The following is a 24678-nucleotide window of genomic DNA, read 5'->3' on the forward strand; positions in this document are numbered from 1 at the left end:
GAATAAATGAATATATAAATTTACAAATTACAGTCAATAAAATGTCTTCTTATTGAGTTTTTTATCCCTCACGATCAGCCATAAACAAGAACACATACAGTCCTTTTAGATCGGATCACAGACATTGTAATGGATGTAATGTATGTTTTTTCACAGTGGGGCGCTTCTTATGCCATAATACCTGCTCCTGAGGAAGCAATCAACACCACTTTGGTAATAATAGAGTGGGAGAAAGAAGTATGTCGGTGTGTGCTGTGCAGATAAATTGGGGCTTTTCAACTCATAACCGTTCATTATCTCAGGACGCAGAGTAAAAACAAGACCCGAGGAAGATTGTGGAGAGAAACCCCGACTGCTTCAACTCGTCATTAACGCCGCTTGGCTGCAAAATGTCAGAAATTAAAAGAGAGATGCATCCGTCAGCCAACCTGAAATCTAATAATGAAACCTAGACTGTGACGTCATTCCAAATTTCACAAATTCACTAACAATTTTAAACAGTTTGAGTACTTTTTCGCTCAGGTGTGTTTATAGAGTTGGTGAAAATGAAAAAAAAAAAAGTATTTACTGCATGTTTAAACATGGAAACATGCAAAAAAGCAGCCAAAATCCTCTGTGTTCTAAGAGTTAACAAACCTTTGGACTAAACCAGAGCTTCCACTCATCGCTCATGAGAGGTCATAAAATAAAACAAATACATTTATTTTTTCAGTTTTGTAATTAAGCTTCCGATAACATTAAATATTAATGATTAATTTAAAAAGACGCTGTGCAAATTTGAATTAAACAGCTCATGGATAATTTATGAAGTGCTCTGTTTTGTGTTCCAGTTATGCAGCGCTGTCTTCCGTCTGTTTATGAATTAAATCATCAAGTATAAAAATGCCTCATCTTATAGTCTTGCACGTTGATCAGAGCTGTGATTTAAGGCTTCAGAACATTTTCAGCTGCAACATTCATCGCTTTGGAAACGGCTGAACCAAACAAACCTGAGGCAGCCGGACGTGTTCTTGAAGACGGTGGTCCACTCTGCGTCACGGGGCTTCGAGTCCTCATTGGGTTCGTGCTCCCATCCTGAGTGGGGGATAATGACCTCATTGGTCACGGTCTGCAGGCCGTGGTTGATGATCACCATCTTCAGGGGTTCATAGGACGAGAGATTCCACAGGGTTCCTGCAGGGAGGAGAGGAGGAGGAAGATTAAGATAAAAAAGGGGACACATTCAGATGACGGTGATAAGAAGAAAGAAATACAGTAGGCACGGATCATGAGGCGTGAGAAAGAGCGTGACACTGGTGTAATATTAACACACTGTGACACTGACTTTAGGTTTCAATAGCAGAAACATGCACAGCCCTGGAGGTGACAGAGACTGATTTTTTTTTAAAGCCACGCAAGATAATAAAGCGACGTGCAAGATAATAAGTTGAACATGTGAGATAATAGGTCACTTATTATCTTAGTAAAGCACACGTGCGACTTATTATCTTACATGTGCGACTTAATGAAGCACGTGTGCGACTTAGTAAAGCACATGTGCGACTTATTATCTTGCACGTGCGACTTAGTAAGGCACACGTGCGACTTATTATCTTGCACGTGTGACTTATTAAAGCACACGTGCGACTTATTATCTTGCACGTGTGCGACTTATTATCTTGCACGTGTGCGACTTAATGAAGCACGTGTGCGACTTAGTAAAGCACATGTGCGACTTATTATCTTGCACGTGTGACTTAGTAAAGCACACGTGTGACTTATTATCTTGCACGTGTGCGACTTATTATCTTGCACGTGCAAATTAATAAAGCACGTGTGCGACTTAGTGCAACTTATTATCTTGCACGTGTGACTTATAAAGCACACACGCGACTTAGTGAAGCACGTGTGCGACTTATTATCTTGCACGTGCGACTTAATAAAGCATGTGTGCGACTTATTATCTTGCACGTGTGACTTAGTAAAGCACCCGTGCGACTTAGTAAAGCACGTGTGCGACTTAGTAAGGCACATGTGCGACTTATTATCTTGCACGTGTGACTTAGTAAAGCACCCGTGCGACTTAGTGAAGCACGTGTGCGACTTATTATCTTGCACGTGTGCGACTTATTATCTTGCACGTGCGACTTAATAAAGCACGTGTGCAACTTAGTGAAGCACGTGTGCGACTTCTTATCTTGCACGTACGACTTAGTAAAGCATGCATGCGCTTTAGTAAAAGGCGCACATGTGCTTTAAAAAATATTTCTGTTTATGTCACCTCCACGGCTCCATAGAAACACAAACTAAACTGTATTTGAATATCATTGTAAGACTTTTATTATTCTCCCCTGAGAGCTGAACTGATTACCACAATGTTTAAATCAATACTCACTGTATATCAGCCGTATATGACTGTGAGAATAATATCACAGGAGGGAAAGTGAGGTCACATTAATCTTATGATGCTTTATGTCATTTCTAAACTACTGCAGTATTGTGTGATGTATATTCTGTGTGTATGGAATCTATGTATATTAACTATAACAGCTTTTCTGTCATCACACATAACACACCACACTCTTCTCTCACAAACAATCCGAGCAGAAGAAAGAAGAAACATGTTCTGTTTGCCAGCACATTTTTCCATTTTCCACTTGTGCAAAAGGAAACGGGAAGAAAGAAAACCCGGTGATTCAAACCGAGCTGGTTATGTGCACCTTGAGGTTTCACAATGAGAGGCAACGCAGACAAAGCAGAGAGGAGGCCATTTGTGGCAGCACAGTGAGGCTGCCAAACCCAGACGGAAAAATAAAATGCTACGCTGAGGCATCAGCAGTCGAAAGATCAGACACATGGAAGCTGCAGAGCCAGGCAATAAGTAAACAAATAAATAAATTGTCAAAAATGTTTGACAGCAGTCAGAGCTGCTGTCTTTATTAACTCTGCTTTCTCCCAATGTTTTATTGTCCCGATACAATAATATGCTCAAGTTTTTGGGAGGGTATTGGTTTGGGTTACAAGAACATCCGTTGTCATCATTTCAATAATAACCATGTGGTGAACGTTATGAAACGCTCATGGGTAAATAGAGACAATAACACAGGAGATTGCTGTGAACTGTAGGTCATTAAAAGCTGCCAACACAGACGACATATGGCAAACATCTCTCAGGAGGGAATTCTTCTATTATATTAAAGCTTGAGTCTGTAAGACTGAAAACTAGCAATAGCGGGAACAATTAAGACTTATTTGTCCCACTCCCTCCCATCGGCCAGCTTGTCAAAACCTTAACCTTTTAAGGTTAACGCTAGGTTAAAAGTAGAGATAGCAGGTGAATTGTTTGATCATAACCTTTCAGCATAACGCAGATCACGCGATCTGAGCGCAAACATCGCTTCTGCACCAGCAGCTTACAGCCTCACAACTACACCAATAGAGCAAGATTCATTTAGTAACCGAGCAATAATCGACTAATCGATTAATTGCTGCAGTCAATGTCTTGTGCCCATCTGATGAGAGAGAGAGTTGTGATACTAAAATGTGAGTATCTTAATAATCTGCGGATAAAACTCAACAATCCCTGTCTCCTGCAGCGTTTAATGATTAGTGACCCTTTACTATTAAATTGTAAAATTAAATTGTACGTCTTGATAAAATGACGCATTAAATTGGCCGTTTGCAGTGCAACAAATTTGCACTTGATTATTTTGAGGAGAAAACTTCAAAGACGGATCGATCCTCATGCGAATTCTTAAATTAAAAGGAGTTTTATTAAGTCACATTTATGCTAATTTATGGATCACTCACTCATCTCATCTCATCTCATCTCATCTACCCCTTTATTTTCCAGTCGCGGGAGGAAGCGGACATAGGGGGAGAGGCAGGGTGCACTCTGGACAGGTCTTTATGGATATTTATTCACACACACTTGACTTAATTATGTATCACCAGAATGTGTCCTCGTGAATTTAAAAATGTACACATCACGTCTGTGAACTCTGAGGCAAATTGTCGTAATGGGTGCTTTTTTTTTTTATCGGTGTAAGGATTTTAAAATCCCTTAATTGCGTCCAATTGCTGCAAACGCTGCCTGTAACTGCTGACAGAGTCACTCACCGCCAACGTCTTTGCTTTCCAGCTATTCACACACGCACTCACACAGACGTGCTTAAAGGAACATGCATGGCATTGTGTGTGCACATTATAGAAATGCACTGGTGTGCACATGTGCAGAAACCCCGCACTCGCTGATTCCCTCTTGCCTAACGATAACACACCATTAGCAGAACAGTCAAACTGTCAAACCTTCCCGCCCCTGTTCTCGGAAATGGTTTCTGTACATTTTCCAGACGGTCAATATTTCCTTTGTTGAATCATGCTCTGTGCACACAAACAGTCTCAGTGGACAGGTCTGCACTAAAAATAGCTCCGGGGGGGGGAGGCTGGATTCCTACTCCAGGCATTGACAAAAAAAAGGGTTTTCTTTACATGCAGTTTCCTCACATTTGCACTGAGTGAATGAATAAAGTTGAACAGAAACATTGGACGTCCATTTACGCTTTGTTTACACTTGGTGACTGAAATAGAGTCCCTTTGCAGCAGCTGATCTGTGGCTCCACGCTCAGCCACAGGCCACATCCATACGAGCCTGTTTTTGTTTCATACATTCTGCTCCGGAAACCGCTGTCATCCTCCAGACTGCCCTGGTATTTTAGTAGTCCTGAAAGCTAAGAAGCTTTAAAAAAAAACTGCTGCTGACTCTGTTTCAATGTGTGAAGTCTGCTGCGCTTCAGTCACGACGAGCAAAAATCTTCTACTTCGCCCCATTGTTGTCTCTTGTTAGTTATACTTTTTGAAACTAAGCAGAGGAGAGAATCAACTTTCCCCGGTGTACCTGAACAATCACGTGATATATGTTTTTAGACGTATCAGAGCTCAAACACTTGGCTTTAACTGAAAATACTGTTATTAAATGAAAATGCAGTGGTATGGATGAGGGCTGCAACAATTAATCAATTAAAATTGATTACTAAATTAGGTGCCAACTATTTTAATAATCGATAGGCATGGCAGCACAACATCGCTGCATGAGGAACCTGAAGAGGAAGCATGATGGAGCCATGGGTGAAGGAGATTCACAGTTGTAGTAAGATAATTCATCACTTATCCATCAACAAAACTGGACAAAACAATGGGCATTTCTGTCCATTGTTTGTTTTTAAATTGGCCAAAACAGGTAGATATGACCGTGTGAGACATTTTAACGGAAACTTAAGCAATATCTGGTCAAATATATATTAATTGCATTTCCCTTTTGGGAAGAGAGAGATTTATTCCTTTTTATCCGATTAATAATCAATTCATTAAAAAAAGAATCGACAGATTAATCGATTATCAAAATAATCGTTAGTTGCAGCCCTAATTATCACACAAACTCAAAAGCAAGAAGAAGTGCATCCGTTTTCTCCCACAGTCCAAAAACATGCAATATGGGATATTTAGAATAGGTGGGAGAGTGGATGGTTGTCCACCCTATGAGATTGGCACATGTGATTGAACATTTTTGGACAGTGTAGATGATTATTACTTAAGTCTAGTATGACCATCATTGACGTCACACTCAACCTCAAACCTAATCCACTGGACCCCCAGAGTTTACTGGGTAAACACTGACTGACTGATGCACCACCTACTTTCACAGCAAATTTCCCCAAAGCCCAAAAAAAAAAGTAATTACACTGCTACGTGAAGGCTGGTTTCATTTTGTGCTTCCTGTGTTTACGTCAACATTCTCAACAAATATGAAATTGATTTCTTCATTTGCAAGCAATTTGAGATTTAAGTGAAACAAGCAAAGGCATCATTTCAATATGGATGTTCCTTCACCGGCACAACTGGAGCTCTGACTGAAGAAATAACACTAGTATTGGTACAGTATGGTTTTGTTTTTTGTGCCTATATTATATATTGTCACAGTCTTGGATCCATTAACTAACATGTGTTTCTGGGATGTATAGCCATGCAGTCACACATACAAATACTGTAAAATAATACTACAACCCCAGCTCTTACAGTGTTCCTGCAGCTTAAGGCAAGTTCAATTCTAGGACTTTTTAAATGCCACCTAGGAGTGAAATTGACCAATTTTTACAATAAAGAAAAACAACAAAGCTGCCCAAAACACATTAGTTAGGGACTACTTTGCTCAGATGTTTATTTAAACTTAAAACATGACTTTTTAGTCCAGTGCAAAAGTTAGAATATTCACTTCCTGGTGTTTATATTGTGACGTCTGGGCCAAAAATAGTGGTCCCGCTGTCTATAAATAATGTACCAATTCATCACTTTTCATCATAAAGATAATCATAAAAGTGTTCACATTTTCAAGACTTTTAAAAGAGGGATTTAAGACATTTTAACACTAATTAAAGCCTTGTTTTTAGATTTATTTTAAGACCTTTTAAGGATCCACGGGAACCCTGCATTAAGTTGCTACGTGTTTACTCTGGCAACAGCTAATTTTCTTTTTAATTTGGCTCCATTACACTTAAAAAAGATGCTACTTCTGGTAGCAGTCAAGGACGACGTTAATCTAATGTGTGAAAAAGTAGCCCATTTCATGCACATGCACGAAATCTCTACATTATTTAGTGCAAATACCTTACCCAACATAATGAAACCCAGATAAATTTCCTTCAAAAGATTTTTTAAATCTCACAAAGTCGCATTTCTTTAGTATCATCAGTCTTGTATAAAGTACTTGAAAGTGATACTTCTAGAATCATTTTAGAATATTACTTGAGTAAAAGTCTTAAAGTACCTGACTGTACCTAAGTATCAAAAGTCATTTACAATTTTGAATATGACATTTATTGTGGCTTCTTAACAATAAAAGAATAATAGGTACAGCAACAACAAGCTGCTGGTGTGTTTTAAGTCCACTTGGAGCCTAAATCTGCGGCTAATAGCTTAGCGGCTAACAGCTGGTGCCGCTAAAAACAACTAGCGACGACAAACAGGCATTACGTCCCCAACTCAACTTTTATTTTGTAGGAACGAAGATGGTTAAGGGAAATGTATCCGAGTAAAAGTCGTCAGAAATTTAAATAGCGAAGTAAAGTATGTGAAAAGTACAGTAACTAAGTATTTGTACTTTGCTACATTACAACACTGAGCATCATTTCCTCCACTCTCCTCATTCACAAGGTCAGTTTTGTCATTCAGACCAAACAAACCCACGAGTGTGTGAGCGGGAGTCATGAATCTCGTTAACAACAAACGTGCTCTCGTCGCACGCGCGTGCGTGTGTGTGCGTGCGCTCTGGTGCGATGACAGTGAGCCGACATCCGCGACTGCTGCCGGGCTGACAGCTTGATTACCCCCACTGTTGTGTCACTGGCGTCCCTGTTTGGACGTGACAAGCGACCTCCAAGCATGTAGTCAACACATAAGGAGGAAATTAGTAATGTGAGCATAAAGACAGGTGATGCACACTGTGCTGCTAGTACTAATAATGTATGAGCTTTAGAGCATTTATGGGCTACAGATTTTTTTTTTGCAGGGGAAGAAGAGACAAAACAGTACATTGATAAATCACAGAATAACTACTCCTTCATTTGCATAATATTGTAGTGTGATATACATAAAGATTTTACCGTCATCCATCTACAACTTGCAACTCCTTATATGGACATCCTGGGTGTGCGTGTGTGTTCGTAGGTCACATATTCAGGCTTTAAAAAAATTATGTGTTGAGTCAAAGTTATGATTCATTAATATATCCACAGTGACCTTTGAACTGTGAGGTGTTTGGAAATTTCACAAAATCAATCCAATTTTAAACACTTTTGAGTACTTTTTGCTCATGTGTGTTTATATAGTTGGTGAAAAAAGGGATCTAAGACACTGTATACTGCACATTCTTATAGTCTATGTATAAACGGTACATTTTAACATGGTAGTGGAAAAAGGTAGCGGAGTTAAATAAGGGCTCATATTAACATCAATACTCCAGTGTATTTAACTACATTCTGAGGTATTTTTCAGATAAAAACAATGTGCACCCAGGTGAGCATTTATTCAATAGTAAAACATCTAAAACATATATCATATTACCACTCAGGTACACATGTACACTGTCCCTGCACACTCTCCTCTGCAGCTGCTTGTTTAGTTTCAGAGAGTTTATTATATTTTATTTATTTTATAGTTGTGCCAGTTTGGGGCCACATTTTGAACATATACTGTACATGCAATAGCAAATGTACTCCTAATCGCAATTATCTAGCTGTGTTAGTCTGACTTTGAGAGTATATAGACAGTGTAAAGCCATAGACAGGATAATAAAAGTGGAAGTCATCTTTCACTTCTCCTGAGAACACCAATGCAAAAGTAATATTATACTGAACAGCCACCAGGGGACCACTGTGCTGGTTTCAAAAAGCAGTCATTTAGAGTGGAAATCTAAGGGGAAATGAGGAGTTAATGGTCTGAATCGCTAGTTTCAGCTCTTCTTCAACAGCACAGTGTCACCTTTTGTAAACAGACGATAAAGCAGGTGTTGTCAGTCAAATCAAGATACCGGAGTTAAGATTCATGTTTGTGGCAGCAACGTCTTTTTTAAAGGTCTCACTTATTGCTCATCTACACTAAAATGGAGCCGACAGCTTTTTTAAACTTCTTTGTGGATGACAGCCTGAAGCAGAATTGTGTGTGTTTTTAAACAAAAACAGAGTAGTATGGATGTAGCCTAAGCTTTGATGCCCAACAACCCCCTCTGGCTCTCCACCATTACCTCCAGCACTTTGGGCTGAAACACTGCCCGGCCTGGTGGAATCAGAATCACTCAACGTGACACCTCGTCTCAAAATGCTCCGCAGACTCAACGTGAGAGAGGAAGTTAGAAGCGCAGAGTGTCACAAGGGGACTCTGGACTTCAGCTTTGGACAGCTAATGCAATAACAACCGGCAGTAGTTGTCGTAATAGGAGGAGCAGACAAACAACCGCAGTGACTGAACTCATATCCCTCGAAAAACCACAACAAAGCCTGATTTTGAAAGGGAAATAAGCACATTTTAAGTATTTGAATGTGTACATTTATGCATGTATTGCATGTGTATGATCTTACATGAGGAGCCACTTCATAAAATGACAAACAAGGAATGAAAAACTCTGACTATCGTGACTCACTGACCCATTTCTGTGTTGTTTTCTTCTTTTCTGTCTTGTTTATAGTCCCTTTTTTTTCGCTTGTGTCCTGCACTCAAATAAAAAGAAAGAAAAGACAAACTAATAGGTTTATTTTCTTTGCCAAAGGGCTAAGTCATCATTATCACCCACATTTGAAGTAACTTCAGAGATGATGTGACTACTCTGAGTTTGCTGTCGAGCAAGATGATAAGAAAGTTGTCTGGCAATGTTTTACTTCAACGTGTGGGTTTGTTTTCTCCAAAGTTTGCTATCTAATAAAATCCCAGCAGGGTCATAAATATCAAATTCCAAGGCTTTAACCATGACCTTTCATAACTATGTCAAACTTTTTTTCAGCGTCTGGTTTATTAATGTTGTTTATCTGCCAAAAAACGCTCTAAAGGGGTAAACAGCCTGGCCGGGCTGGTCATGAAGAAAACCGTGTAGAAATGCTGCGTGAAATGAAATAAAGAAATAAATTGTGATATATAACAAAAAAATAATAAACTTCCATGCTTGAATTTCCATAAGCAGGAGAAAATGCAGAGATGGTAAACATTTAAGCCTTTTTCCTTGATTTCTGTTTTCTTCGTCTTCACTGCAATCTTGCCACAGGGCAGGTTGAACATGTGCACCATCACCTGCCGCTTCAATCATCCACTGCCAGCGCCAACTGGCAGTTTTCAGTTGTCGGCTATTTGTCAGCATTTTGTCCGCCATGAGCCAACGATGCTTCGATCAAAACTGTGCGTGTAAATAAAATGTAGGGCAGAGCAGGAGAGCTGTGAGCTCAGGGGAAACCAGAGCTTTACTCATTTCCCTATTTACTCCTCTGCCTCTCTCTCTCTCTCTCTCTAATACCTGGAAGTGAGGGCAGGAGGGACTGGGACAGGGACTGGGAATGGGACTGAATCTGTGGCTGCGGCTAATTGAATTTGCCAGGCACCAGTGGCAGGCATGTTGCTCCTCAAGCAGGGCTATTAACTTAGTTCTGCCCATTACCGTTCTCCTCCTCCTCCTCCTCCTCCTCACCCCTGCATGCCATCCATCACACTCACACTGGTAAAGACAAAGGGTGGGAGAAAAAAATGGTGCATTGGAGAAACATGACAGAGGGAGGAGAGAAGGACACCTCAGGATTCCTCAGTGTGAGACTCTGATACAGCAAATGTCGACTTGTGTCCTTGAGAGCACAGTGGGGAACCTCCAGACGTGCCCCTAGATGTTTACTCTCATTCTGCATTCCGGATCCTCGTGTTAGTTAAGTTTGGACAAGAAATAACCATAAAGGTAGATAATTGTTTTTTTTATATGTTATTATTGGGGACAAACACACGTAATGATACTACTGCCTCTTACTGCAACTACTGTACCAAGTAGAGAACAATATGGAGGACTACCTTGTTGACAAAAATGTACCTATTTTCCCATTTAAAAATGGGATTTTTGAACTATTTTTTTTTTTGAAACTATTTTGATAATCAATTGAAACGTTTTGAAGCTTTCTTCATTATTAAAACAAGATTTCTGCTTGTTTTAGCTTCTTAAATGTGAATATTTTCTTTGGAAATCATTAAAAGTGAATCATTTTGGTTTGTGGACAAAACGAGACATTTGAAAAACACTGATCAACATTTTTAACGTTTTATGGACCAAACGATGATAATAAAATAATAATAATAGTAAATAATAAATAATCAACAGATGAATCAATTCAATCAAAATAATCTGTAAATTGCCGCTTGCAAACTAATAATCCATCACCATTTTTGTAACAATAGTACAGGCATTTTACTGAGTGATGATATTATGATCGCATACAGTGAGCATAAGCTTTCATTCACAGTAAAAAATAAAAAATAAAAAATAAACAATAATCTAGAGCGGTGATCCACTGCATTTACATGCGCCTCATTCATTGTTCATCCATCTTCATCCAAAGCAGAAAGACATGAACTTCCCCAACTTCGGTGTTTATTTATGGCACGCCATATCACCAACATCCTGCTTTATTTATATTTCACCATTAAAGGTACGCTCTCCATAACGATGAGTCACACACACACACACACACACACACACACACACAGACTACTCTATGTGCTGAAACAGAGCTGAGGCCAAAATACTGAGCGTAAAATAATCCAGTCATTAAAAATGTAATTGGGTGCAGTCAGTGTCAGGAGCACGATGGATATGACGCCGCTTGTTTGACTGAAAAGTCATTGATCAGCGTGTTTACAGGAAGAATCATTTGTAATGCACCAGTGCCTGTGTTTGTAAGATTAAGTAGCCGGAGCAAGAATTGCAAAACAAACAAACAAATATAACTCAATTATATATATATATGTATATTGTCCACACTCACAGTATTCCCAAATACAATCCAGCACATTATTAACATTTCTTGATTGTCCTTAAAATGCCTTTAAAGACAACACTGCCAACAAACCTGTGGTGATTTACAAGTACAGACCGTGTAGTGTTTCTGTAATTAACTTAAATCCACTTAACTTAACTTGACATTGACAACACCGGCATTGTTAATGACACTAACAATGGCAAGTGTGTAACTTTAAAACACATCTGTCAACTGAGTTCACACAATGCTGATTAATTATAGACGTTCTGCTTTTAAAGCAATCAATAAATAAATACCTTCTGTTCATATAAAGGTGATACCACTGGTTTGATCTACTGTTAAAATATAATTTTTTTACAATTCCTTAACATGTTATAAATATAAGTTTAACATTTAAAGCTGCACTGATCCATATAAATGATGTAATGTACATTGTGTGTCTTGTACACTATGTGTATCTTATTATCCACTTGCTCGACGCTCAGCCACTCCATAGAAAAAGCTTAGAGCAGTCACAGACGTGTGTCTAGACGTCGTCGCCGATCATCTTTACGGCTCGCCAACTTGCACTTCGTGCACTCCTCATCCGGATGACACGCGTGCGCAGCAGAGCGTCTGTCTGACTGGCAGTGCACCAGACTTAGACGTCTCCTTCAGGAAAACCAGCAGACAAATCTGCTTCATCATCTCCATTTCCACGGAGGTAATTACCAGAGGGCACAAACAGCCCAGAGCCTACCAGGAGGGGAAATAGAATTACACTAAACAGCACAGAGCTCTAAAAATAAGAGCTTCTAGTCTGTCTGTCTTGTGTGATGGAAAAAAAAAAAATCACCCATTTCTCCCTGCAGAGCTCTCTGTGGTTTTACACACATGGGCTGAGGAAAAGGGGCCTCTATTTAAACCCCCCCAATTATATTTAATTGTAGAAAAACACGGCCAATTCTAGCCACACGAGCTGAGGCTGTAAGCCGAGCTCGCATTGTGACTGGCCTGTTTTCACTGGGGCCACTGGCTGTGGAAACCTAAAGAGGGAGCGAGAGAGCGAGAGTGCAGATAATGAATCAAGGAGAGAAAACAAAATCTTGATTGAGTGAAAGAGGGTAGATAATGAGCGGGGGGGAAGGGTAGAAAGCCTCCCTCTGGTCTGTCCTCCTTGTCTTATGGTGCAGCGTTATTTTTAGCTGCGATGAGGAGCAACACGATGCTGTAAAGGCGATCATTTCTGCTGTGGCACAGTCATCGCTCAGCGTGACATCTTTGTCACACCAAAGGAAACACATTCACACACGCGCCGACACCAGGTCACCAGATGCTGGGATTTAAGGATCGGTATCACTGTCAATGCCTTTGAATGGAAGCTGTGGATGGCCATTATCTCACACTGATGTCCATTCTTTACAACCGCAGCGTCAACATTTTTGGTCTTGGGTGGCGCTGGAAACTTCAATATCACGACACTTCTTATTTTTCCAAACGCATTCAATGAAAACAAAGGCCCTTGCTCGGGTTGCAAAGTGTGCATAACAGCCACGTATAGGGTCGGGGATAAGCAGAGACAGTTTCACTGTTTCCATGACTTTAGAGGACATTGCATTGACTTACATTCATTTCCTGGAACTAATTTCCTTACTCTAACCTTAACCACAATTACTACTGGCCTCATCCTAACCCTGACCCTGACATTTACCCTAACCCTAACCTTAACCTCAATCTAACCATAAAACATGTCTTCACCTTAAAATGGAGTCATTGACTGTGTAAAACAGATTTAGGTCCTCATAACATTAGTAATACCTGTACATACACACATTCACACTCTGTTTTGACAGTTTGAATCAATAGCTTCTTTTAAAGGACACATTTCTTTACACAATGCAGTTACAACTGCTTTTTTCCCACTCTGATATCAGTGTTAATTAGCGTTTCCATGGAGAGCCCCTCTATTTTCTTTTTTCTTGCAGCACTGTCTTATCAAATCAAGTCAAATAAATGTCTTTTTATTATTATTATTATTATCATTATTATTATTATTATTGCTACTATAATTATTAGAATGCAAGGCATTTCTTTTTATATTCACAGTTTTCACAGTGGTTTCACAGTGGTTTAGCCAGGCAATACGTTGCTTACTTTGAATAAATATTACCATTTTAATAAAATGAGACTAAAAAAAAGACTTGGAAAGAGTTTAAATCACTTTAAAGTGTAGTGTTCTGTGACCTACAGACTGGGTACAGTACTTTGGATGAATTGGCGTCTCATTAACATTTCCTGCCCTTTGTTGATGACCGAGATACAAAAGTATCACATACTGTGGTCAAGTGTAAGATTAGTATGAATCATCTGATCAGGGACAGGGAATAAGACATTGTTCCTCCTGATCTCCTATGACTCGCAGTCGTGAGTCTAGGATTATGGCAACAAAGTCAGTATATATAAATGTGTTTGAAAAAGACTGGTGAATTCAACTGCTATCATGTCACTTTCATGCTTATTTGTGTGAACCTGCAGTCAGTGACACCATAGTATTGTAAGTATGTTTAAGTAAATACACATTGTATGTATTTAAAACAATACTATGATCAGAAACCATCAGATTTGGATGTTTCTAAGAACTAGTTGTCTTTTCAGTAGAGATGAGCCGATACAATACTAAAAAATGTGTAGGAGTAAAAAGCTTCACTAAACAATGGCAACATGCTGTAAAGAGAGATGTCCTTCACTGTTGTCAGTTGACAAGGATGTGATTGAGGGCTGCAAATGTCAGTTGAAGCATTATGTTTTGAAACGTCTGGTTAAAACTTGGCGGTATCTCATCCCACGTTTTTTTGTGTGACTGTTGTTTACTGCAACATGAAAAGTGTTTCTTCTTACCGGTGATGAGCTCTCGGACCTCCATGTCGTTGGTCTTCCTCAGCAGGCGCACGAGCGCGGGGATGCCATCGCAGTTCTTGATGGCCACCTTGTTGTCATTGTCCTTGCCGTAGGAGAGGTTGCGCAAGGCTCCACAGGCTTTGCGGTGGACTTCGGATTTGGGGTGGTCCAGGAGCCCCACCAGAACAGGAATCCCCTTCAGCTGACGCACATCCTTTTTAATCTTGTCATTTTCATAACACAGGTGCTGCAGGTAGGCGGCGGCGTTCGACTTGACCGGATCAATGGGGTGGCCCAGCATGGCGATGACCTCGGGGAGGTCTGGGTCACGCCAGCGCGGGTCCTTGCGGATGCTGTCAATGGAGGGTGAGCGCCGGCCACCCATGCGATCCAGGCTGGCCATGCTACCCCTCTCTGGCTGGGCCAGCGGCGCTGAATAAATGCCATGGATGTAAGGATGGCGCTCATCGATCATCTCTGCCTCAATGTGGTCATCGGCATACCCCCTGGAAGACAACAGAAAAGAGGACGGTGAGGACAAAGGAGATGGACGAGGCAAATGGAGGGTGACTCAGACAGATTTGTCCAAGAGAGGAATTATTCAGCCGCAAGACAGACTTTCAGAGAAGCCAACTGAGGTGAGAGCCACTGACTAATGAGGGTAAAAGGGAAAGCGGAAGAGAGGGTGGGTGAGAGGTTAAAAGATGTGTGCGATAATGGAGGAAACGGACAAAGAGAGAAGGGGAGACGTGTTGGACTGTGCTTTGGATCCGTCTTTAATGCAGGACTCTCTAAAGGACGGCGGTGGCACAGTAAACAGCAACCTCCTTATTATTCCTACCTGTCAGGTGGTAGCAACAAACACACCAGACTTCAAACGACATAGTGAAAGTGATTGAGACACAGGAAGCGATTGCACAAAGGAAAACTAGGCAGTTCACAAGGAAAGCGTGAAAAAAGGCACCACCAAAGACAAAGCTTTGAAGGAAAGGTCTTGTGAAGTCTTTTTCTTTTCTTTTTTTTTAAACCGTCACATTCAGTCACGAATGGATTTGATGACTTTTCCTTCAGGGGACAGAGAAGGAGCTGTGCTGTCCCCCAGGGACGACTTTGAGCCCTCCGATGCCCCCGGGGCTTCCTTTGCTCACAGTGCCGAACTATCATGCAGTTGCTAAAATGTTAATGATGATCTCTCCGGGACATCTCTGGTAGCATTAGCCTCATTGTCATTTCTAGTGTTCAGGCTGGGGGCCTAAACAGGGTTGAGCTATATTAATTTTCCGACAAAGGAAAAAGCTTTGTGTCCCAAGCCTCTCAGTGTCTGTGATCCACACTCTGGAGTTTGATATACTCATATTACTTACGAGTCTTTAATCACAGGGATCATTTTTCACTTGAACTGGCAACAACTGAGTCAGGGGACTCACATTTCTAACTGTCAGAAAAATGCTCCGCAGAGTCACAAAACTTTTCTTTCTCAAGGCACACCAGTGAGTTGGGACGGGGAGAATGTTTGGGTAAGAAAAGTTAAGACACGGAGGAAGGAATTTAATTAGGGTTGTGTACAAACGCAAAGTCCTTCTCCACACCCAGCTCGGGGACTTGTTTACCCTCGTCACAACATTCAGCCGGTCTCCTCTCACCATCTTTGATGTACGGTGGTTGGTGGTAGAACAGAATGGTGGTCAAAGCTGGTGGTTGGCAGGGAATTCCACGCCCAGCAATAATTTTTAATGAGTTTGGCGTTAATTATGTGTTGCAATGTGCTCGGGGAGATTTTTTAAACGGAACTAAACCAATTGAGGGAAAACGTTTGGATCGAAGCACCGTAAATAAACAAGTAAAGCAGAGTTCAAGAGTTTATAGTTGGAGAATCGCTCTGCATTTTGAATTGAGATGACAAAGGAAATGATAACCAAAAAAAACCATCATTTTGCTCTGTTTCTTGTTTACAGGTTAACCACTGAACCTTTCCTATATTGCTCTTTTTCCTTCTCCTTCTCCTTCTCTCTGGTGAATTGTTTTTTACCCTGCTGCCTTAACTCTGTCCTGGCCTGTGATTGGCTGGAGTCGTCACAACCTCCAGCTAGATTGGACAAATCTGGCAAGCCTGACAAATTGCTTCAAGGAGTTTCCACATAGCGAATGGAGACTGACGATCAACCATCAACCACACACCACACAGTGAGGACTGGACAATTTATATTATATTTGCATAGCAATGCATAACATTTGTTGCTCTTGATGCTATTATTCTGCCTCTCTTTGGTCTTAGTGAGACAGAAAGATGTAACATGTGCAGTACCCGTTCAATATGCACCTGTTTCAGGAGGGGCAAGCTGCTCTTTCAGCGATATCTCTCGCATTTCCACGCCAAACGCCTTCAAAGTCAGAGGCGATGCACACGTGCGAAGAAGTCAGATGGACAATCCATACATTTAAATGCAGAGCAACAAGGGCAGGACTTAGACTCTCAGAGAAAGCTCACCATCATTGTCGTCTAATAGATCGCTAGTAAATCACCCTCGCCTCTACCACACATACCCTCTCTATTTCCCCACACTTTTTTCTCACACACAGACCAGGACGTACACTTGTGCAGATGTTGACTCATTAAGATCCGGTCCGACGCAACAGGGCCTTCGGTAGAGCATGCCTCGTGACGCTGACTGATGGGAATGTCAGGATTTGCATTTAAATTGGCACCATTGTGTGTAAGGAGGGGGGGGTCAATTCATTGGATGTGAAAAGGCTGTCCACTGCCAGACGCAATGCTCCGAGCATGATTACAGCGGATCACTCTCCTCATTTTAATTGAGCCCGCTGAATGTCCGGGCTATTCCTGTGCCTCTGTCTACAAATGGGTGGGCGCGCTTGTTTTGTTCTAAGACACAAAGCACCGAGTAAAAGATAACCGACACTGTCGATATGAGGTTGACACAAACTGCAGCATTTGTTTCTCATCTAGTCTTTGTCACATGATCTCCTTGATCGTCTCTCAATAACTTCATCGTCCTACAATTGTGGCGGCGCCCGAACTTTTCTTCTGCGAGCCAATGTTTACATCTGATGCATTCACATTCCATCTCCGCGACGTTTATGAGCTCTTCGATGACTGCCGAGCACACTGTGCATTTATGAATTACGGGCAATCGTTTTTTTTTTATATGCGTCTCTGTGGGACAGAAAACAAAGAAGGGAAAAAAACGGAGCGTTTATGTCCTGCCTCTTTGTAATTTGTCAGCCTGTTTTGACAGCATTGACGACATGTTTTGATTCAATCAAAGGCGAGACACATTGCTTATTAGTTTCTTCGATAATTATAGGGGACACTTCTGAGAGACCTCAAACATGACAGAAGGGATGTTTAATAGTATACTGAGTATTTGGCTCTAGAGAGAAAGCGTCTTGGCAGGTTGAAAGAGGGCTGAGTTGATGAGGATCACATCCCTTCCACAGGCTGTTCCCTGCAGACACCACTGGATCGGAATGAAACCCCTTCCTCTCCATTAAATGACAAGCAAATGTGTATTTACGTGTGTTGATGCCTGGGTGCCCAAGAGCAGGTCGAGTGGAGCACGTCACACAAGGAGAGCGAAGCTATCACAGACGAAGCATAAAGATGCCACTGTAGTTTGTCAGAGTTCAAAAGCGGCTATTAATCACCAGGGAATCACGACACACGTGTGCAGAGCGGTGCTCATGCACACAAACTGGACCGAAGGAGAAAGCACAACGCACTCACATCCAGACAGTGAAAGGGAGACATGAGACAGACACGTACTTCATCGTCCAAATCCAAGACAGAGGTGTCCTCACGCACCCTGAACCTCACAAACTCGGCCACAGATACGTCAGCATTCTCATGCATATGCTAACGCAAGAAGGATTCCACAGCAGTGACACAACAAAAAGACATTTTTGGTACTGAAGATCTTAATTTTCAGTGGTGGATAATTAAGGGCTTGCAAGGCAACGATAAACTGTAATTAAACAACTTTGGTTCCCAATTTCATTACAGCACTTTGGGGCTGCAACTTCCTTTTTGGGAAGAATATATATATATATATATATGGGGGTGTATATATATATATATTTATATATATATGTATATATATATATATATATATATATATATATATATATATATATATGTATGTATATATATATATATATATATATATATATATGTGTATATATATACACATATATATATATATAAAAATATATACAGTATATATAAAGGTTTATAGTATCATGATATTTTGATGTCAGCAGATATGAGAGCATGACAAACATTTGTGTTTTTATTTGCTGCTGCAATTATTCAGGCGGCAGTCAGTCGTGTGTGGCTTCACGTGAGCAGCTGTCGAAGTGTGCGTGTGTGTCATCTGTGAGTGTGCTGATTTGTGTGTGTGTGTGTGTGTGTTGCTGAAGGGGTGTATGTAGCACTTAGGGCTGTGTTGTGACACATGTAAGGCAGGCTACAAATTGCCTGTCACAGCAAGTGCCTCTCACTTGGTCGGGAAAAAAGTGTGACTCATTTTCTGAGGATGTGGATTCTGACTGAGTGTGTGTGTGTTTGTGTGTGTGCGTGCGTGCGTGCATGAGAGCCAAAGTCCAAAGTGTGTAAAGACGCGGTCTGATGAGGCATCTGCTCTTTTCCTGCCTCGTATACATCAGCGGAGGGGCCTTTAGATCCAGCTGGGCGCCTGCAAATCAGAGCGCGTTTACATACGCTGAATTAAGAAGCAAAACAAACTACTGCGCTGACAAGACGCAAACAAACCTGGTTGCTGTGTCACATGATTAACGGTGACACAGGCTGAGACCCACACTCTTCCCAGTCTGACCTCTTAAAGCATCAACATGCTCTGAACTGCTCGGTGACAGGGAAAGAAACTGTGGCTAAGCAGGGAGTCGACGACAAAAAGTCTGCAGATGCATTCAATAGTTACTTTAGAATAGAGAATAGAGTGAATCGCTGTTCTTTCATTTATACATTTGAGTTTTGATGTCACAGATGAGGGAAGTTGCTGTGACTTTTTATGCAGCTTATACGTCCCCTCTTACCTGTGTGTCTTTGTTCATTACCCCATTAAAGCTCCTCTCTGAGATGCCAGAAAGATGTGATTGTCTTTCTGGTCTTGTAACTGCTTTTGGACCTTTTGGAGCTCTCAAAAGTGATAGTAGAATGTGCTGGCACCTTTGCATTAGATTTGCATTAGAGGTGAGTATAAACCAAGCTTAAATTCTATTCTTTTAGAGCTCTGGCAGTGGAAATGGAACATTTTGCCCTAAGACTGGGAGCAAAGTGCAGATATTTAAAAAAAAAAAAAACACCCGCCACAGATCAATGTTCAAAAGGAAGTCTTTAAAATGCACTTTCCACCAACTCAACTTCAAACCTCTGCTTCACTTGTGGGTGGGCATGCGTTACAAGCCCACGTTTGGGCAGCAATGAAGTGTCTGGGAGATATTAGGCAGTCAAGAGTTCATTCTGGGATCGTATTGGTAGCAGCTAACATGCTCATACTGCCCTCAACAAAGGCTGCATAAAAACGCATCTACTCTCTTTCATCCTCTCTTTCCTCCCTTTCATCCACGGTCACATCTCCAATCATTCGTAACCTTTACAACAAGCTCGGTAACTTTGTACAAAACATTAATCAAAGACATGTTTTTTCATTAAACGCTTCATGGAGCGAGCTGCTCGAGGACAATAGGCCTCTGTTTACTTGGGCACGCATGGTGTAGGGTAGTGTTTTTTATAACAAGAGCAAGACAATCATATTCCTACTCTCCTTCAGTGTCAGGGCAAACTCTGCACTCATGTATATTAACAAGAAGACTCTTTCCGCCATGAAAATAAAACTATGCATACAGTACATGCTCAAGAACAAAATGATCTCCTTCAAGTTCCAGTTGGCTGCAACCTTCAGCCACAACACAATCTGTCAGGATTTAAACATGAACACAATATACTCTACATATCTGCAGTTCCAATTAGCAGACGTTAGTTAAGTTACTAGTTCTCCTCACCTGACTCTGGGCCCATCACGGAGAGGCTCCCGGTGGGTGCGGCCCCGGTTGGCCCCCTGCAGGGTACGGCGATTAGCAGTGGAGTAGTCGGGCTCCAGCTCATACGGCTCCTCCTCTTCAGGACCCAAGCTGCGACGATCATCCTCCAGTCCGTACGGTTCAGGCTGGAAGCGTTCAGGCTGCGAGCGGTTCAGGTCCACAGTGCTGCTGCCCATGGGCACCTGGGGCTGGGCCACATGGCCATAGTCATCCTTGCGAATAGGCAGCGTGTAGCTGTTCTCTGGCCGGTAGCTGTTGGGCATGTAGGGGTAGCGCGGTGGGCGGAAGTTGACCCCGCGTGACAGACTGCCGTAGTTGTCCGTCAGGTCTGCGTAGCCGTCGTGCAGGCCATAGTGGCGAATGTACTGGCTCTCAGGGGTTTCGCAGTATGAATCGTTGTAGGAGTTGTTGTAGGAGCGCGTCAGGGTGGAGGTCGCCTGAGGCGTGATGAAGCGGTCGCCTCCGTTCTTCATGTAGCGCCGGTCGATGGAGTCCGTGTAGCTGCCCAGTGGGGAGGAGCCCTCCGGCAAGGGCAAGCCATCCGGGCCAAGGGGCACCTGGCGCACTGTCCGCGTGGTCACCGTCTTCACCATCTTAGTCACCTGCAGAAGGGAACACATACACATTTGGCATATTTGGAAACAAAATGACCTTTCACTCTAGTTTTGACACCTATCTCTGTCACATATCACAAGCACACATCAGTGTATCTGTGCCCTGAATCTATTCTTTAAACGTTCTGTGAAATTATGTGCAGGACCAGTTTATGCGGAACTTCACACTGAAGGGTCCTGGCATTTGGTTGAGCACGGGAGAGTATTTAAGAGCATATTTTCAAGTCCAAACATGTGTTAAACAGAGAAATAACCGCCACAGCTGCTCTGCAAACTACAGCACTGCACCAGACGCAGCACTAAAGCAGCCATCGCACACTGTACATGTATTCAGTGAGGCTCCAGCCTTAGAATGCCACAAAATCAAACAGGATGACAAAGACACAAAGGGATCAATGAGGAAAACTCACACATTTACTTAGTCGATTTCGTTAGCAGTCGGTTTTCCAAAATGTTCAACCCTGAAAAGAACTATGGCGCATTAAAGGGATTAAAAATGATAATTCATGAAGCGATGGGCTTTTGTGGAACACTTTCCTTACACCTGCTCTTATCTGTTGTAAGAAAAAACACTGCCTTGACTCAAAATCCTGCAAACACCGTCTCAGTCGACTGATTGTGCTGTAACTGAGACATCTTGAGGCCACGGATACTTTACACCCCCCACAGGAGCGAAGCAGGGTGGCATCGCTGATGACCACTCCTGCATATTTCTATCCTTCTTGCTCACTCAATCCTTCAGCTGCGTAACTTCTCTTCTCATCTCTGCTGCTGTCTGACTGAAGAATTACAGAGAGGGAACGCTCTTCCATCCATGGGCTCTCCGCTCATACAGAAACCAATTTGCTGTGCAGTGAATTCTGTCGTGGCCAATAATTGGCTATTTTGTCCGCGGCTATAAATTAATCACCAAAATTAATGAGGTTGATGAAAATAAATCGTCATCAGCAGGGGTGCAGGTCTAATGCGGTCCGTGTTGTGCCTGACAAGGTTCATTCCTACTTGACACTGACAGATTGAGTTTCTTGTAAAAACAACAACACTAGACTCATTCCCTTTTCTGATAGATTTCATTTTCAACACCAGCCGACTTAATTGCAATATGCTTTCTTCATTTCCCCCCACCAAGGTCAACGTTTTGATCTCAATTAGGGGAAAATGCAAAGGCATGTAACAACATCGAGACACCACAGCGGTGCAGTAACCAAAACCACACAGCAATTGTTCACAACAGCATCCTCATTAACGCGGTTAAAACAAGAAATCTCCGCTGTCCTTGGTTCTTGATTACACACTGCCTGTGAGCCGCATAACAAAGGCAGTTTCAGGAAAAGCCAAGGTTCATTTCCATGTTCAGAGTAATTATTGAGTACGCCATTCTCCCTCGGCTTTGCATGGTTAAAAATAAAGACCTCACATTAGCTAAATATGACATGTATGGCCTCCTAATAACAAGCTCACGTCCATCCTCTCAATGCCCGGTGGTGAATCAGGACTCCAAGCCAAACCAGGCTGTTTTTGATGTTCATATCATGGGCCCTGCTCATAACCTTTGTCTCTCAAGAGGACTGCAGCAGCCGAATGTCAAACCCTGCACGAAACGGTTAAATCAACATGATAAATGTCATTTAGGAAATAAAAAATCTTCCTTTTTCTTTTTTTCCTTTCAAACATTATTGGTTTGGGAATCCCAATTATCCAAGTAAAGTTATGCCAGAATGCTTTTATTCTTATCTGATCATTTTATCACATTTTATTTTCAGTAGCGTCATATTTCTACCATCAAATATTCTATTTATTCTATTTCCTTCTGGCTCCCAGAACTAGAGGCAAATGCGGCAGCTTGCTAGTCTTCATATGCCCAGCTGCTTTTTAGGCAATTTGAAAGGGCTGCAAAGAGAACCATCACGCAGTTTTCAAACACTCTTTGAAGTACGCTGAACTTCACAAGGCATTAAACTGTCATGCAAGAGAAAATGGTAAGGAGGAGTTGGTCAAAAAAAGCCTCTGTAATATGCCGGAGTGGGGTAAACAGGGCTAAAAGAGAATTGGTTAAAACGGTGGAGAGCGTGATAATGTGACGCCGCGTACATGGGGATGTACTACGCGCGTGTGCACATGCATGGTAAGGCAGAAAAAGAAAAGTCAGCCACAGGCAGTTAGACACATGACTTTTACTGTTTACCAAGCTGGTAAAAAAAATAAAATAAAAATGGAGGGCGCAGGCGTCAAACTATCCACTTTACAGCATCGTAAGAAGTTTCACAGCCTCTGTGGCATTCACTTTACTGACTGCATAAATGGATACTGTGGCCCGAGGTTAGCGGGAAAAGCACGAGGGAGTAAGTCGTGTTCTTAAGCGGGCTGCGATTGTGCGGACTGTGATTCATTTTTAGGGCATCCACATGGATCAGCCATGACAGATTATATGACTATTATGATAGAAAGTAGTATAAATAAGGGTGTGGGCCTGAGACGCACGTGTCACGCGGCGTGTGAGTCACACTCGCCGAGCGGCGGACGCGCTGGGTGATTGGCTGTGGTGAGTGGTAAACAAGTGTGTCAAAGAATTATCATCAGATAAATGAAACCACACGAGTGTTCATGTGTAGCTGCAGTGCACTGGGCACAGTGTCCCCTTCCACCGTCTGCCGCGACTGCATGCGCCCGTGAAGAATAACGTATGCAAGATGCTGCGACACGGAGACGGAAACTTTAAACGTGTAAGAGAATTTTTAGCGAAAATAAACCAGTGAAATGTTAATGCAACCCTATTCCAATTAACTGTGCGTGGAAACTGTCTGGCTGAGAACACATACATCCCTTTTTCTCGTCTGTGACCAATGTGATGACAATGGATGAGTGATTTGAAGGACAAATGCTTACTGGAGCTGAAACAATGAATCGATTAGTAATCGATTACTAAATGATTCGACAACTATTTTGATAATGAAGCTTTTTTCATGATTAAAGCGAGATTGTTTAAGCTTCTTCAATGTGCATATTTTCTTTATCAAAGAAATCATTAAAAGTGAATAATTTTGGTTTGTGGACAAAACAAGACATTTGAGGGTTTGACAAACACTGGTCAACATTTTTTAAGGTTTTCTTACAGTATATTTTATGGGCCATGCGATTAATCAAGAAAATTATCGACAGATTAATCGATTAGGAAAATAATCGCTGCAGCTCTTATGCAACTAAAAATGTTAAGCAAACTTCCAAGAATTCCTCACCCAACTGCCCTCGATGTACTCCCATTAAAAAAACGGTTTTAGATCCCAAATACTGCAAGGAATGCACGTTCACCCTGTTGCCGCTCCTCTGTAATAGCTTGGGAGTTGTGCTGTATTCAGGGAGGAGTAAATACCTTATTACCGCCTGCTCAAGACTGGCTCCCCAGTGTGTGCAGGGAAGCAAAAGTGCTTTTATTTCTTTGTGTAGCTTGCGCCTCGACTCTCATTAGCTCATATCCAGGAGGAAAGACGAGGAATGCCGCTTTTATTGGCTCCGGCTTAGCTCTTCCTTCCAACGTGACTGGCGTTCCATTCATCGTGTCTGTCAGCAGGACA

The 24678-nt window shown here is 41.8% G+C and overlaps 1 protein-coding gene across 12 annotated transcripts in view; it reads right to left on the minus strand.

Moving 5' to 3' along the window:
* Window positions 1-24678, minus strand: part of arvcfb (ARVCF delta catenin family member b) — a 154163-nt gene that overhangs the window by 44303 nt on the left and 85182 nt on the right. For all 12 annotated transcript variants that reach the window (XM_044025414.1, XM_044025408.1, XM_044025402.1 and 9 more), the window contains 3 exons: window positions 20454-21094; window positions 14412-14917; window positions 990-1173 (listed from right to left, as the gene is read on the minus strand). In XM_044025414.1, coding sequence (XP_043881349.1) covers window positions 990-1173; window positions 14412-14917; window positions 20454-21094 — 1331 coding nt within the window. The remainder of the gene's footprint in view (window positions 1-989; window positions 1174-14411; window positions 14918-20453; window positions 21095-24678) is intronic.

Source organism: Solea senegalensis, linkage group LG5, assembly GCF_019176455.1.
Source record: "Solea senegalensis isolate Sse05_10M linkage group LG5, IFAPA_SoseM_1, whole genome shotgun sequence".
Lineage (NCBI taxonomy): Eukaryota > Metazoa > Chordata > Actinopteri > Pleuronectiformes > Soleidae > Solea > Solea senegalensis.